The sequence below is a fragment of the Bos javanicus genome, chromosome 4 (genome assembly GCF_032452875.1).
Source record: "Bos javanicus breed banteng chromosome 4, ARS-OSU_banteng_1.0, whole genome shotgun sequence".
NCBI classification, from domain to species: Eukaryota; Metazoa; Chordata; class Mammalia; order Artiodactyla; family Bovidae; genus Bos; species Bos javanicus.
In genome coordinates, this window is record NC_083871.1 from 97,150,126 (window position 1) to 97,163,216 (window position 13,091).

Consider the following 13,091-nt stretch of genomic DNA (forward strand, 5'->3'; position numbering starts at 1 on the left):
TAGGAAACTGGTGATTTATGAGAAATGGGCAATATGTAACAGTGATCGATGAGAACTTCAAAACATACCTAGCATGGTAATACTTGAAGGCACAGAAAACTTAACACTGGATCGGGGTGGGGGGGGGGGGGCAGGTTCCTGGTTAATCACCTGAAAAACTTTCACTCGTTCATTTGATTGAGATAATATTTACTCATTACATCAGAAACAGTGTTTGGGATAGAAGTAAAAGAAGAGCTACCACTGACTGAACGGCTGGACAGTCTTAGTTAATTTATGAGAATTATCTCATTTTACAAATTAGCGAGGTAGGTACTACAAAATCCTCAGTTTATAGCTGAGGAAAGCTAAAGTTTACATATAACACTCCAAGATAGGGCTTCCCTCATAGCTCAGTTGGTAAAAAATCTGCCTGCAATGCAGGAGACCTGGGTTCCATTCCTGGGTTGGGAAGATCCCCTGGAGAAGGAAATGGCAACCCACTCCAGTATTCTTGCCTGGAGAATCCCATGGACAGAGGAGCCTGAGAGGCTATAGTTCATGGGGTCACAAAGAGTCGGACATGACTCAGTGACTAAAGCACCACCACCACTCCAAGATAGGCAGCAGGTAAATGCCAGTTCAGGGACTTGAATCTAAGCCTCCAGATGTCAGAACCCATGCACTAAATCAGTCCTCTGCAAACCATAGCTCAAGGGTCATTTCTCGTTGGCAAAAATGTGTTTATTGCAATGGTTCCTATTTTGATTAATAAAGATATATTTGAGCCTAGTTATGATTTAAAATTTCACAGTCCAAAACTGCAGTTACTTTTGCATCAACCTAATAAGTCCCTCTTGCTTCAGTTCTTACTGAAGACAGCAACTCACAAGCCATCTAACCTTTCCAAACATGTCAAGCACAACCCTGCTTCAGGGCTTGGTCCTGGCCTGCTTCCCACACCCAGATACCTCTTAGAAAGGTCCTTCCACCCAGCGCCACACCTGCATTCCTAGGCCCTGGGACTCCTCTTTCCACTCCACTGTTTGCATATATTATAATCTGCCATTCAACATGCCGACAGGGTTTTAATGAATTTAAGCTCCACAAGGGCAGCAGTTCAGTTCACTTTCTTCATTAGCTTCTCTCTGGCACTATCAGGGCCTGACATATACAAGACTGACATATACATATGAGAAAATGATCCCTATATTCAAGAAGTACTAAGTTCAATGACACAGAGAGAGGTGAAGACAACATACAAATATTTGTACTAAATAGAGTTTGATAGTCTATTTCTTAGTTTCTACTTTTTTACTAAACATGCTATTTCAAATCAAATTTGGAGGTCTCAATCAAAGCAAAGAGAAAACTAGCTTTGCAACCTCATGGTCTAGGTATGAAATTATCCTAGACAATAAAATATTTCATTGAACAGGGGCACTGATTGGGTCCCCAAATTTCCAATCTTAAGCCCACTGCCTCCTCCTGTTTCAGTCTCAATTTCCTCTAGTCTTTGTCAAATTCTATAGAAATGGAGACCAGAGGTACTTCCTCCTCTCTCCATCCTAACTCTTCTCCTGAGTCCTATTATTCAGCTCCTGTCCACCAGTTTTGAAAAAGACATTCATTTCTTGGCCACAAGTGCAGTGAAACTGAGCTTTCACAAAGACAGTTTATCCTTCAAAACATTTCCGCTTCTAAGAACGTGCTCAAGCTTAGTCAATGTTTGGGAGAGCCCGGAATAGCACTCTACTGCTTGACCTAGAGACAGTGCAGCTTCTAAACGTTTAGGGGAAAATATCTCGGGGGAGTTCCTGAGTAGTAAAATGTTATCAACGAGCCAGGAACACAACAACACGCAAAACTACCAAAGTAGAAACGACATTATCTTTGATAATGACCAGTCTGGTTGGCTTCTTTACTTCCTGGCCACTTTTTAACTAGGAAAAGTGGTTACAGTTCTAATGTATTGATTTTTAAATACACCCCTGGGAACACTGCAGATGTGGTTAAGAGAAGAGAATCACTGACAAGAAACAGCCATACCCTCTCCTCCAGTCTAGCCAGCTGCTCTTTGTAGAATGCATCCTGCTTCTTTATCACCCGATCTTTCTCTTCCAGCTGCTTAGCCTAAAAAAAGAAATGAAAAATATACTAAATTAAGAAAGAGCAGTAACAGCAAAGCAAAAGTTAAGTATAAATTGCATTAGAAATACGTATACAAAGATGAAGATTTTTTGCAGGCTAGTAGGTCTCTGCCATAGAAAAAACATTTATAAGATGATGATTGCTGTATTTAAATGTAAAGAATGGGCCTATATTGTAATTTTTTAAACTGTAACAGCTGTGTCCTACTTTGTCCAAATGTTTCTGATAATGTCAGAATACAGCACAGACAGTTTTATTTAACTTCTCTTTCGAAGAGTAATTTCAAGGATTAATATTTTGCTTAATAAAACTTTGATTTTTATCCCAGGCAAAGACACAGTTATTAACCTTTCTTGAGCAATAAAAAACGCCTATATAACATTTTGTACATAAACCTTACATACGAGAACCCTTAAAATACCCAGTGAAACCAGCATATAAATAAATGTATCAGTCTACTTCCTTTTTAATGGCATAGTTGTCTTTGGCAAAAAGGGCAAAAACCATTCTAATTCTATATTTGAATAATTTTAAGTAATTAAAAGTAAAATAATAAAAGTAATTTTATAACTCTTAACTAATTTATCTTTTTTATGAAATCAAAAATCAAGCAATAAAATCTTTATCCTTGAAAAAAATAATGCTTTCTTATGGATGTTTTTGAAGCTAAATTAAAAATGCATTTCTTTGAAATCTTGCCATTTGGGACAAAGCGGATGGACTGAGAGGGTATTATGGTAAGTAAAATAAGGCAGACAAGAGAAAGGCAAAGACTGTATGATTTCACTATATGTGAAATCTAAAAATCAAAACAAATGAACAAATATAGCCAAACAGAAACAGAGGCATAGATACAGAGAAGAAACAGGGGGTTGTCAGAGAGGAGGTACCTGGGGGAAGAGAAAAATAAGTGAGAGTGATTAAAAGATACAAACTTTCAGTTACAAAATGAATGATTCACAAATGTGAAAAGTACTGCAGTTGGGGGATGTAGTCTATAAGTCTATAACTATGTCACATCTCTGCATGGTGACAGATGGCAACCAGACGTATTATGATGACCATTTTCCAATATACAGAAATATCAAATCACAATGGTGTACACCAAGAACTAACACAGTGCTGCAGGTCAGTTATACTTCAAAAACAAACAAAGGAAAACACTCAGACAAAGAGAGATCTTATTTGTAGCTATCGGCAGTGAGGGGAAGAGAGGGGGTAAATAGATGAGGGTGGTCAAAAGACAAAAATTTCCAGTTATAAGATAAATTAACATTAGGAATGTAATGTCCAACATGGTAAGATCATTAATACTGTTCTACCTTATAAAGATCATAAGAGAGTAAATCCTCTGAGTTCCCATCACAAGGGAAAACATATTTTTCTACTTCTTTAATGTTGTATCTATATGAGATGATGGGTATTTACTAAACCTATTGTGGTCATCACTGCAGGAGGTATGTAGGTCAAATCATTGTTATGCTGCACACCTCACACTTACACAGTGCTGTATGTCAATCATATCTCAATAAAACTGGGGGAGGGACAATGAAAAATGCATTTCTTAAACTGCTGTTTCTATTTTTATTATATTTAAATGACCTTTATTTCTGAGAACAAACCTCCCTACATCACCCATGTTAGAAAAGTTTTTAACATACTTTTTGGTCAATGAATGTTGAACACAAGCCCAGCTAGAAATTTTAAGAAATAAGCAAAATACATATTTTGGCATTCCCACTCTTTTGCCATGCAATGCGATCAAGGGTCACCTGGATCAACCTGTGTAAGGGAGACTGTCACTACACACTTAGGTCAGCTCATGTGCACATTTGTTGTAGGTAACGGTTTTGCTACTTACTTTGACTTCAATATCCTGTGGCATGTAAAAAACAGAGAAATAGTTATTTACCAGGAGAAACACTTTTTCCCCTAATGTCAACCAAGAAATCAGATGGATAGTATTTACCTAAAGTGCAAGCCAAAGGTGACAATGGGGGAAAAAATAAGAGGACTTGCTTAACTTGGCACATATCTGAATATTATTGCACTATTAAATACTGTTTGAATAGAAGATTTCAATGAAAAGTTCGTGCTGCTTCAAAGTATAAGTGTAATTTAAAAACCAAATAATGAATTAAATAAAAAATACACACATATGCGAGCACATAATCTACGGCTCCTTGACATAACAGTAAAAACCTCACTAGTCTAACAGGAGTGTAAGAGTAGGAGTAATAATGGAGTAGTAATGGAGTAAGGAATAGAGTAACAATGGAGTAGTAGCAATGGAGAAAGAATTTTTGACAAAATTATGTGTAAACGATACTGGATGCTTGGGGCTGGTGCACTGGGAAGACCCAGAGGGATGGTATGGGGAGGGAGGAGGGTTCAGGATGGGGAACAGGAGGAGGAGGGTTCAGGATGGGGAACAGGTATACAGGGTTCATGTGTATCTGTGGCGGATTCATTTTGATATATGGCAAAACCAATATAATATTGTAAAGTTAAAAAATTAAATTAAATTAAAAAAAAAAAAAAAAGAGAAAAAAAATTATGTGTGAAGAAAATATGCAAGACTACATGATCTAGATTCCTTTATCTGTCTAAATTGAACACATATCCCTGCAAATATAAAGGAAATGCAGAAAGATGGATTTATGAGAACCTCCATAAGATAAAAAACATTAAACAAAATGAACAAGCACATGAAAAGAAATACTTACTCCTAACAGTGAAATTAGTATTGCTCACATAAAGAGCACTTAAAAAATAAGCTCTCCATCCCCAAAAAGAGTCAAGAGAAAAACATCCAAGTGACACAGACTAGCAATCTGCACAAAAATGTACATAACACATTTTTAAAAACCCACAAGAAATCAAAAATGAAAATTAAAATAACAAAATTCCATAATTCATCTATCAGATTTAAAAATATAAAATAAAAAAATACTGCCCAAGATACATGAAAAACATGCTCTTCAAGACACTGTTCGTCAGAATATAAATTGGCATAAGCATTTTAAAAATCAGTTTGACAAAATGTAAATAAGTTTGAAAACTGTACATATGCACTGAGATCTAAACACTCTACTTTTAGGACTTAAGTAATTATGGCAATATGCAAAGATAGTCACGATAAGATTAATTAGAATTGCAAAGAAACAGAAACAAAAACCGATCTAGCAGTTAAATTAAAATATACTCAAAATATACTAAGTAAAAAAAGAAGAAGACTATAAACAGAAAGGGGAGTATGATCTCTTTTCTTGTAGGGAAGAAGAAATAAAAGACCAGAAGGATATTCAACAAAATGTCAATAGAGGTTATGGCAGGGTGGTAAGCTTATGGAGGGTTTCTAACTATTTTTTTTCCTTACGTTTTCCATATTAAAAATAAACACATTTTGCAGTCAAAAGACAAAGGAGAGAATTTTCTGAGGTGAGGAAACAGTTATCCTTCTTGATTATGGTAGTTAGACAAGTGCATGCATTTGTCAAAACTCAAACAACAGTGTATCACAAAAGAGTGAATTTAACAATATAAAATTTTTAAGTTGATCCAAATAAAGCATATTAAAATTTATGAAAATAATTTTATAAATATATATGTATATCTTTACTAATGTTAATTTGTTTATCAGTTAGCTAATTTCACTTCTAGGCATTTAATTCTAAGAAATACTAAGAAAAGCACACAAAAATTTATACCTAAAAAAACGCTGCCAACGTTATTTAAAGCAACAAAAAAACTGGGAACAAATCCCCAGTCCAGGTTCGATGCATGATAGAGGATGCTCAGGGCTGGTGCACTGGGATGACCCAGAGGGATGGTATGGGGAGGGAGGTGGGAGGGAGGTGCAGGATGGGGAACACGTGTACACCAGTGGCGGATTCATGTTGATGTGTGGCAAAACCAATACAATACTGTAAAGTAATTAGCCTCAAATTAAAATAAATAAATTTATATTATTAAAAAAAAAAAAAAGACTGGGAACAACAGAGGTTTGTGTAAATAAGATATGGTCCAACAACCATACTGTCTCTTTATTATAAAGACTTGAGTCTGGCCATAATGATCAAACATTGAGAGCCATTAAAAAAAATACTGCTTTAATAGAATAAGTGATTTCTTTAACTCAAAATATTAAGGGGAGGGGGATGGTCACAAATTACCATGTACACTAAATTCCTAATTTTGGTTAAGAAACGGGGTTGGGGGGCAGAAGGGAAGGACAGGAAAAACTGAGTACCTGATTATGTAGACACAGAAAAAGGATAATACTGCTGAGATGTTAACAGCAGATATGATATGCACAGCAGTATAGTTTTCTTACTTAGACTATTCTCTATTTTCCAAAATCTCTGTAACAAAGTTATATTTCTTTAATTAAAAAAACTTTAAACATTATAATGACATACATTTATCTGTGATTATCAGATGGAAATATAACATGGTACAAAAGACAAAAGAGTGAGTGATTAAGTAGCTATACTAACAAACATAAAAATTTAACAACTTGAACAGTTATTTATAGCATGGAAAATTACTTTACCTAGTAAATGCTTAACGTATAAGGACTTGATTATCTCCCCATTCAATGCATGACATTACCAATCACGGTTCTTAAACCATTTACACTAAATAATATTGCTTTTGTTCACATAGTGCTGCACACTGAGATTTCTTTTTTAAGAAAAAAAAAGTAATAGATATTCTATTATGGCTATTTAGAAAATATTAAGAATTCAGTATCACAAGTATATAGCTTCAGCCTAAAAGAGACTACACTGACCACCAAATTTAATTTTGAAAGGTTGATGACCACCTAAATAAAAGATATGCAGAAACTCCCACATTGTAAGATGCAATCCTTGGAATTTTGTTAAAGAAACACGTCAAAAGGTGAGATATGCACACTAAAGACGAACCACCTCCAAAGGCCTGAAAACACCCAACCACAGGCTGACATCACAGGTCTTTCCCTTAGACTGTCAACAGAATCAATAGCCTGAGATCTGCTGGGGAGACGAACAGAGCCAGAAACACGGCTACACCACCTCAATGGCACATTGCTTTGAAACAGTTAATGCGAGGCTGGGAGAGAAAGTCACACAGTGTGAACCTGGAAACTTAAATAAGCCTGGGATACACTGGCTAAACTAATAGCTGCCGAGGATGAAGAGTCACACGCGACTTAAGAAAAAGCGGTAAACCAACTGCAGGGAATGAAACCTCCACGTAGACCTGTCTGACTGATATGGAATCACAGTAAACGAACAAATGACAACGAAGAGGATTACAACGTTATTCACTGTTACAGGAGAATCGTTTCTTAGGGGGGGAAATGGATATAAAAAGCTTCCCCCCACCTGTTGGGGGCCGGCGTGAGGCACTCCGCCCATGGCAAAGGTCATGAGGAAGGAGGCTCGACATACGCAAAGGCAGGATCGAGCCTCAGGAGTCCCCCTGGAAATTCTCGAGCATCTACCCCCATAACCAGAGCCTGCCTACTTTACTACTTTGTGCTCTCACCTACACTTCTGACTTTACGGGGGGCTGTCCCCCACCACCTCTTTCGGAGAAGGAGTTAACTTAGAGTTCCAGTTAATAAAAACTCCTGGGCGTGACAGGAGCGTTCCAAACTTACAAACTCCTCTGAAGGTTCTCTAGCCTGCCTGACAGGCTTGTCCGGCCACATGTAATTGCTCACAGCCTCCCAACAGTGAGAGGCACGAGATGCTTTAAACCTTCTAAAAACAGGTTCTTTAGAGAAGTTAGAAAACCATTAGTATAACTATAGTGGGCTGATTAGAAATTGTATTGGTGAAGGGTTTTTCATTTGTTGAGCCAATGTTTGTTGCTGAGTCTCCACATCCCCTGCCTTTATACACATTAATGAATACATAGAAGAAATAAGTATTAACCTTTGATATTAATCACGTTAGACCTTAGGCTAAGTAAATTCTTTTCTTAACTAAAACCCACTACACCCTCACCCTATAGGAATGTAACTTTATTTGGGTGGCGTCTGTTTTAAGAATAATCACCCTTGGAGAAAAAAGTGTCCTGGTTGACTGACCGCTGTCACAAGGAGAGGGTCATAAATTGTCAGCAGGCCCCCTGGCCAGAAGATGATGTAACACCCCTAAGACCTCTGTATACATTTGTATGAAGCACCTGACTTTGATAAAAGTCAGGACTGCTGACCCCACGTGACTTTTGTATAACACCTCAGTGTATAAAAACAGACCCTGGAAAATAAAGAATTGGGATCAGTTCCTCGAAATACTGGTCTCCCCATGTCTCTCTCTCTCTCAAACTCTGGCTGAATCTCCATCTGGAGTGCGGAACCCGCCATGCTTACTAATTATGCCTGGGCTTCTAAGATCCGACCAGGGAGGCCTCAGTGTCTCCTCGCCTTCGGGAGAACGGAAGGACGTCTGCGGCCTACGTAAGTGGTGCAAGCTTCTTGTCTTGAAGTTTTATTGGTCTCCCACGTAAAGCCTCTTTTCTCCACTGAATTTTCCTACTGAGCTATCCGCATTCTATTACTCTTTACATCTCTAATTAATGTCTAATTGAAGCTATTGTACCCTGATCCTCGCCGAAGCCGTCTCCCCTTCGAATACCCTGGATCAGCCGGGGCTGGACCCCGGCACCCACCGTCTCTGGTTCGCTATTCCTTCTCAAGAAGTAATGTGTACTGATTAGTCTTCAGATTCTGTTAGATTTTGGATAATGTGATTGGGCTTGAAAACATGACAGAAAGTGCCTAAATGGATCATTATGGAAAACTGGAGCGTGCCATATACAAGAGAAAGAAAACAAGGAAATCGAATTTTAAGAAACCCAACACATAAACATTTTGATGTTTGCACTCAGTGCTGGTAGCCAGATTCAAAACGAAGTATACAACACGTACGTATTTCCTTAAAGTCTTTCCTCATTTCAGAAGAGACCTGAAGCTGTTAACAACAAACCATACAGTAAGTTAAGAGAAGTAAAAACTGGGATTCCGCCTGTGACATAAACGTGGTTTCCCATGTACCTTTCCATGTATGTTCCTAGAGAAATCTTCATGCCGACAGATTCTTGGCATGGTAGCTCGGCCCTCTTAGGCCTGGCTGCTCCTGGAAGACTGAGATGAGGAACAGAGCACACAGCACGGGAAACGCAGTGACATCATAATCACTGAGCTCAGAGGAAGTACTGTTACTTCACACATCAAGTACAAGGCATGTAAGGGGAGAGCTGGTGCTATGGGAAAGCTTATATATTTTAAATGACAAAGTTCTTTAAAGGCCAGGGTTCAATTTCAATACCTCAAGGTAGAAAACAAAGCAGGTATCAGCTCAATTTTCCATGGGATGATGTTATGAAAACAGAAATTACTAAAACTGAGAAAAGGCAATAATTCTAAATCAATGTAAACAGGAAAATCTTGTAAGAAATCTGATGCTTTTGAACTGTGGTGTTGGAAGAAGACTCTTGAGAGTCCCTTGGACTACTAGGAGATCCAACCAGTCCATCCTAAAGGAAATCAGTCCTGACTATTCATTGGAAGGACTGAGCTGAAGCTGCAACTCCAATACTTTGGCCACCTGATGAGAAAACTGACTCACTGGAAAAGACCCTGATGCTGGGAAAAACTGAAGGCGGGAGGAGAAGGGGACGACAAAAGTTGAGATGGTTAGATGGCATCACCGACTCGATGGACATGAGTCTGAGTAAACTCCGGGAGTTGGTGATGGCCAGGGAAGGCTGGCGTGCTGCAGTCTATGGGGTTGCAAAGAGTCAGACACGACTGAGTGACTGAACTGAACTGAACAAATCTGAAACACACATATAATGAACTGGGAAAGAGTTAATCTTTCTCAATGATAAGCATAATCTGTGGTAGGCAAAAATCAATCTATACATCTATCAACTCACACAGGCAAGTAAGAACAGGGCAAGGAACTTTCTTCCATGTCAGACCTACATCAAGCATGATACACAGGAAAATAAAACTACATGCTGACACTAAGAGACAAAAAAATGGAAATATCTGAAGCAGCTGAACCATAAACTTATACAGTAATATTACATTTAGAAACTGTAGAACATGATCACTGTGAATATCAATTAGCCGTAACAAAATAATTAAGGTGGCCATGAATTCAATTAGCTGAATACTAGACTTTTGTTACAAATGAGAAATTACATAGGGTTCACTGAACTTTTATCAAGTGGGATTAATAAACAAAGAGTTATACTCAAAGCCCTGGTTTCCAAACCACAGCAGAAGGTGACCTTCAAAATGCTAACTCATGTAAGGGAACGTGAACCATGTCGAACCTAGTATCAACTTGAGTACACCTTTCAGGGACTACTCAGAGGCGTTAAACACAAGCTATGAGCAAAGCCCAGCCTGAAATGTTCTGTTCCCTAACACAGTAAGAGCTGACGCAAGCTGAGTACAGACCAAGGGATGAAAGACAAAGGCCGTTCTTCCAACAGACGTCTTGATCCCAAGTTTGGAATTCACACTCTATCTCCCAGGATTTTATTAAATCCACTTGTTTCTGTTTGTTTTGTCTTCCCCAAAGGACCCTGGTCTACATGTCATATTGTCAACTTACTATCAACAGCCTACTGAATGTGTCCCCTGCTTTTGGGAGCATATCTGCCTATTCTCTTGAAAAGAACAAAGGCAAAGATAAATGGTCTTTCAAATTAAAAAGTAAACTAACAATGAAGTGAGGAGGTTGTTAGCTGCATACATTTAGAACAGAAAGCACCCTAGTAGTGCTTTAAATTTTTCCACTAGTTCTCTCATAACATTTGTGCAGATCATGCTTCTCGACAAAAGCAGTGACATCAAGTGCTAGATGAAATCGCAAACAATTTTACAAGCTTTCTTCTATAGTTTTAAAGAGGGGGAAAAAAACATTTTTAAATCACAGATTTACTTCCTCAGCTTTCCAGCGTAAGTCACAACTTACCAGCACTATGACATACTTGGAAATCCACTTGGTGAGGGGTCAGGAGACCAGGACATCCATTTGAGCTCAGCTAAATCACCAGGTGACCATGCACTGACCCAGTCCAGACCCCTATCAAGTTTCAAAACACCTTCTGAATGTTCTTCCCTCATGTGGTTTTTGCCATGTCATACCCTTGCCGCCTCTCACACTTTTACACCTAATAAAATTTTCCACGTGTCTCTCAGGGCACATATTTTTGACTTTGTCTTGTATTATACATGTTCACTTACCCACTATTCCTATTGTCAACCTCAGACTCTCTAAGACAAGAAAAGAGACTTACTCCTCTATCTTCCACAAGGGAAACTCTCAGGACATGGTAGCCAAGATGAAATTAAGTGCATTGAGGGGAAGAGTTTGTAGAAGGTGAGCAGACACAGCTTCTGGGAAACAAATCTGTCGCAGTGTGTGACGTTACTTCAAAGTACGAGAGCACCCTCAGTGGGATGGTATGTGTGCACATTACTTAGATGAAGCTCTGAACTCGGAGCTGCTGGCGTATCAGTAAACAACGCACAATCCAGAAGCGATCAGCAGGTAGTATTCTTATCAAAAACTCCACAATTTGGAAGCTTAAAACGTTAGATATGGCTGCAACCAGGGCTTCACCTATCCATATCTTGATCAACCATGATGCCTTGCTGGTTATAGTTAGCACAGTGACTGTTGGAAATGAGATTTTATTAGAGAAAATGGCTCATTAACTAGCATGATAAATAGCAGATGTTCTATTGGTAAAATGAAAACTATCAAAAAGATGTAAGGTTATGAACGTATATAAAGATACTCCTACATCTGTTGTGCGAACAAGTTATGAGAACATGAGTTATGAGAACAAGGCCGGTGGTTCTAACTTTACGAACAGTGCCTCAGGTGTGATCTCTGAACAATGCTGTGTCCAGCCACTGGTTTAGGGCAGAGTCTCACCTTGGATACCACTACCATTTGGGGCCAGATCACCCCTTGCTGCAGAGAGCTGTCCTGTGCACTGCAGAATGTTTAGCAGTATATTTGGCCTCTACGACGCCAGGAGCGCCCCCTAGCTCTTTAGCTGCAAAAGACAGAAACGTTCCCAGACAGAGCTCAATGTCCCCAGGAAAGCCAAACGGGCACCAGTTGAGAACCACTGGTTTAAAAAGACTGCTGGTTGTCTGAGGCCAACGGTAAGTAGTCGTTGGGTCACTCAGGTGACCCATCCCTGCAAAGAGCACCTAAAAGAACAGACAACTGGGACTCCGCTGAGTTCTACAGATGAGTTACATGAAGCATTTTGTACCTGCTTGCTAATAAATTTCTATCAAGTAAATGCCTACATGTATGGTAGAATAGGGTTAGAGACCTGATCACAGTGTAATTCGGTTGTAGGGTTGCCTGAAGGGTATAATGTAGAAAAGGAAGGTATATAAAATGGTTAATCATGTCCCAGTTAGAGAAGAAACTGGAAGTTTGAACGCATTCTTTCTGAATTACGTAGGAAAGGCACAAAACAGGTCCTATCTTTTGTATGGCTCCCTGTAACAAGAGAATCGATGTGCATATAACATAAGATTTTGAATCTATGTGACCAATGTTCAGTTCAGACAGAATTGGCGAGCCCTGGTGCTGGAGGTTTAACACTTGTTCTTCCTGGGCAGTGACAATGCCAGACCTGTTGTTAAATATCTTACACACCATTCCTAAGAACAGGCATGTTACGATTTTACAATAGTTTCACGCCACAAAGCAACGTGACATTTCAACATGAAGTCTCAACATGAAAGGCGCTGAAATATATCACCTCATCAGCTCAGTCTTGTATATTCTGTGCTCCTCTCGAAACAGCCATTTAAAAAAAGAGCACACATCAAGATACCCAACACATAAGAAACAGTAAATAAATGTGGCGGCAAAAGGGAAATGAACTGTGAGGGCTTCAGAGTTCTCAGATGTGTA

At 38.8% G+C, this 13,091-nt stretch overlaps 1 protein-coding gene across 2 annotated transcripts in view; it reads right to left on the minus strand.

Moving 5' to 3' along the window:
- CHCHD3 (coiled-coil-helix-coiled-coil-helix domain containing 3) overlaps window positions 1-13,091 on the minus strand; it is a 293,291-nt gene that overhangs the window by 99,823 nt on the left and 180,377 nt on the right. The window contains exons 5-6 of one of the 2 annotated variants that reach the window (XM_061414734.1): window positions 3,992-4,006; window positions 2,029-2,112 (exon numbers count right to left, since the gene is read on the minus strand). In XM_061414734.1, the coding sequence (XP_061270718.1) occupies window positions 2,029-2,112; window positions 3,992-4,006 (99 nt within the window). The remainder of the gene's footprint in view (window positions 1-2,028; window positions 2,113-3,991; window positions 4,007-13,091) is intronic. The other variant, XM_061414735.1, reaches the window with a different exon arrangement.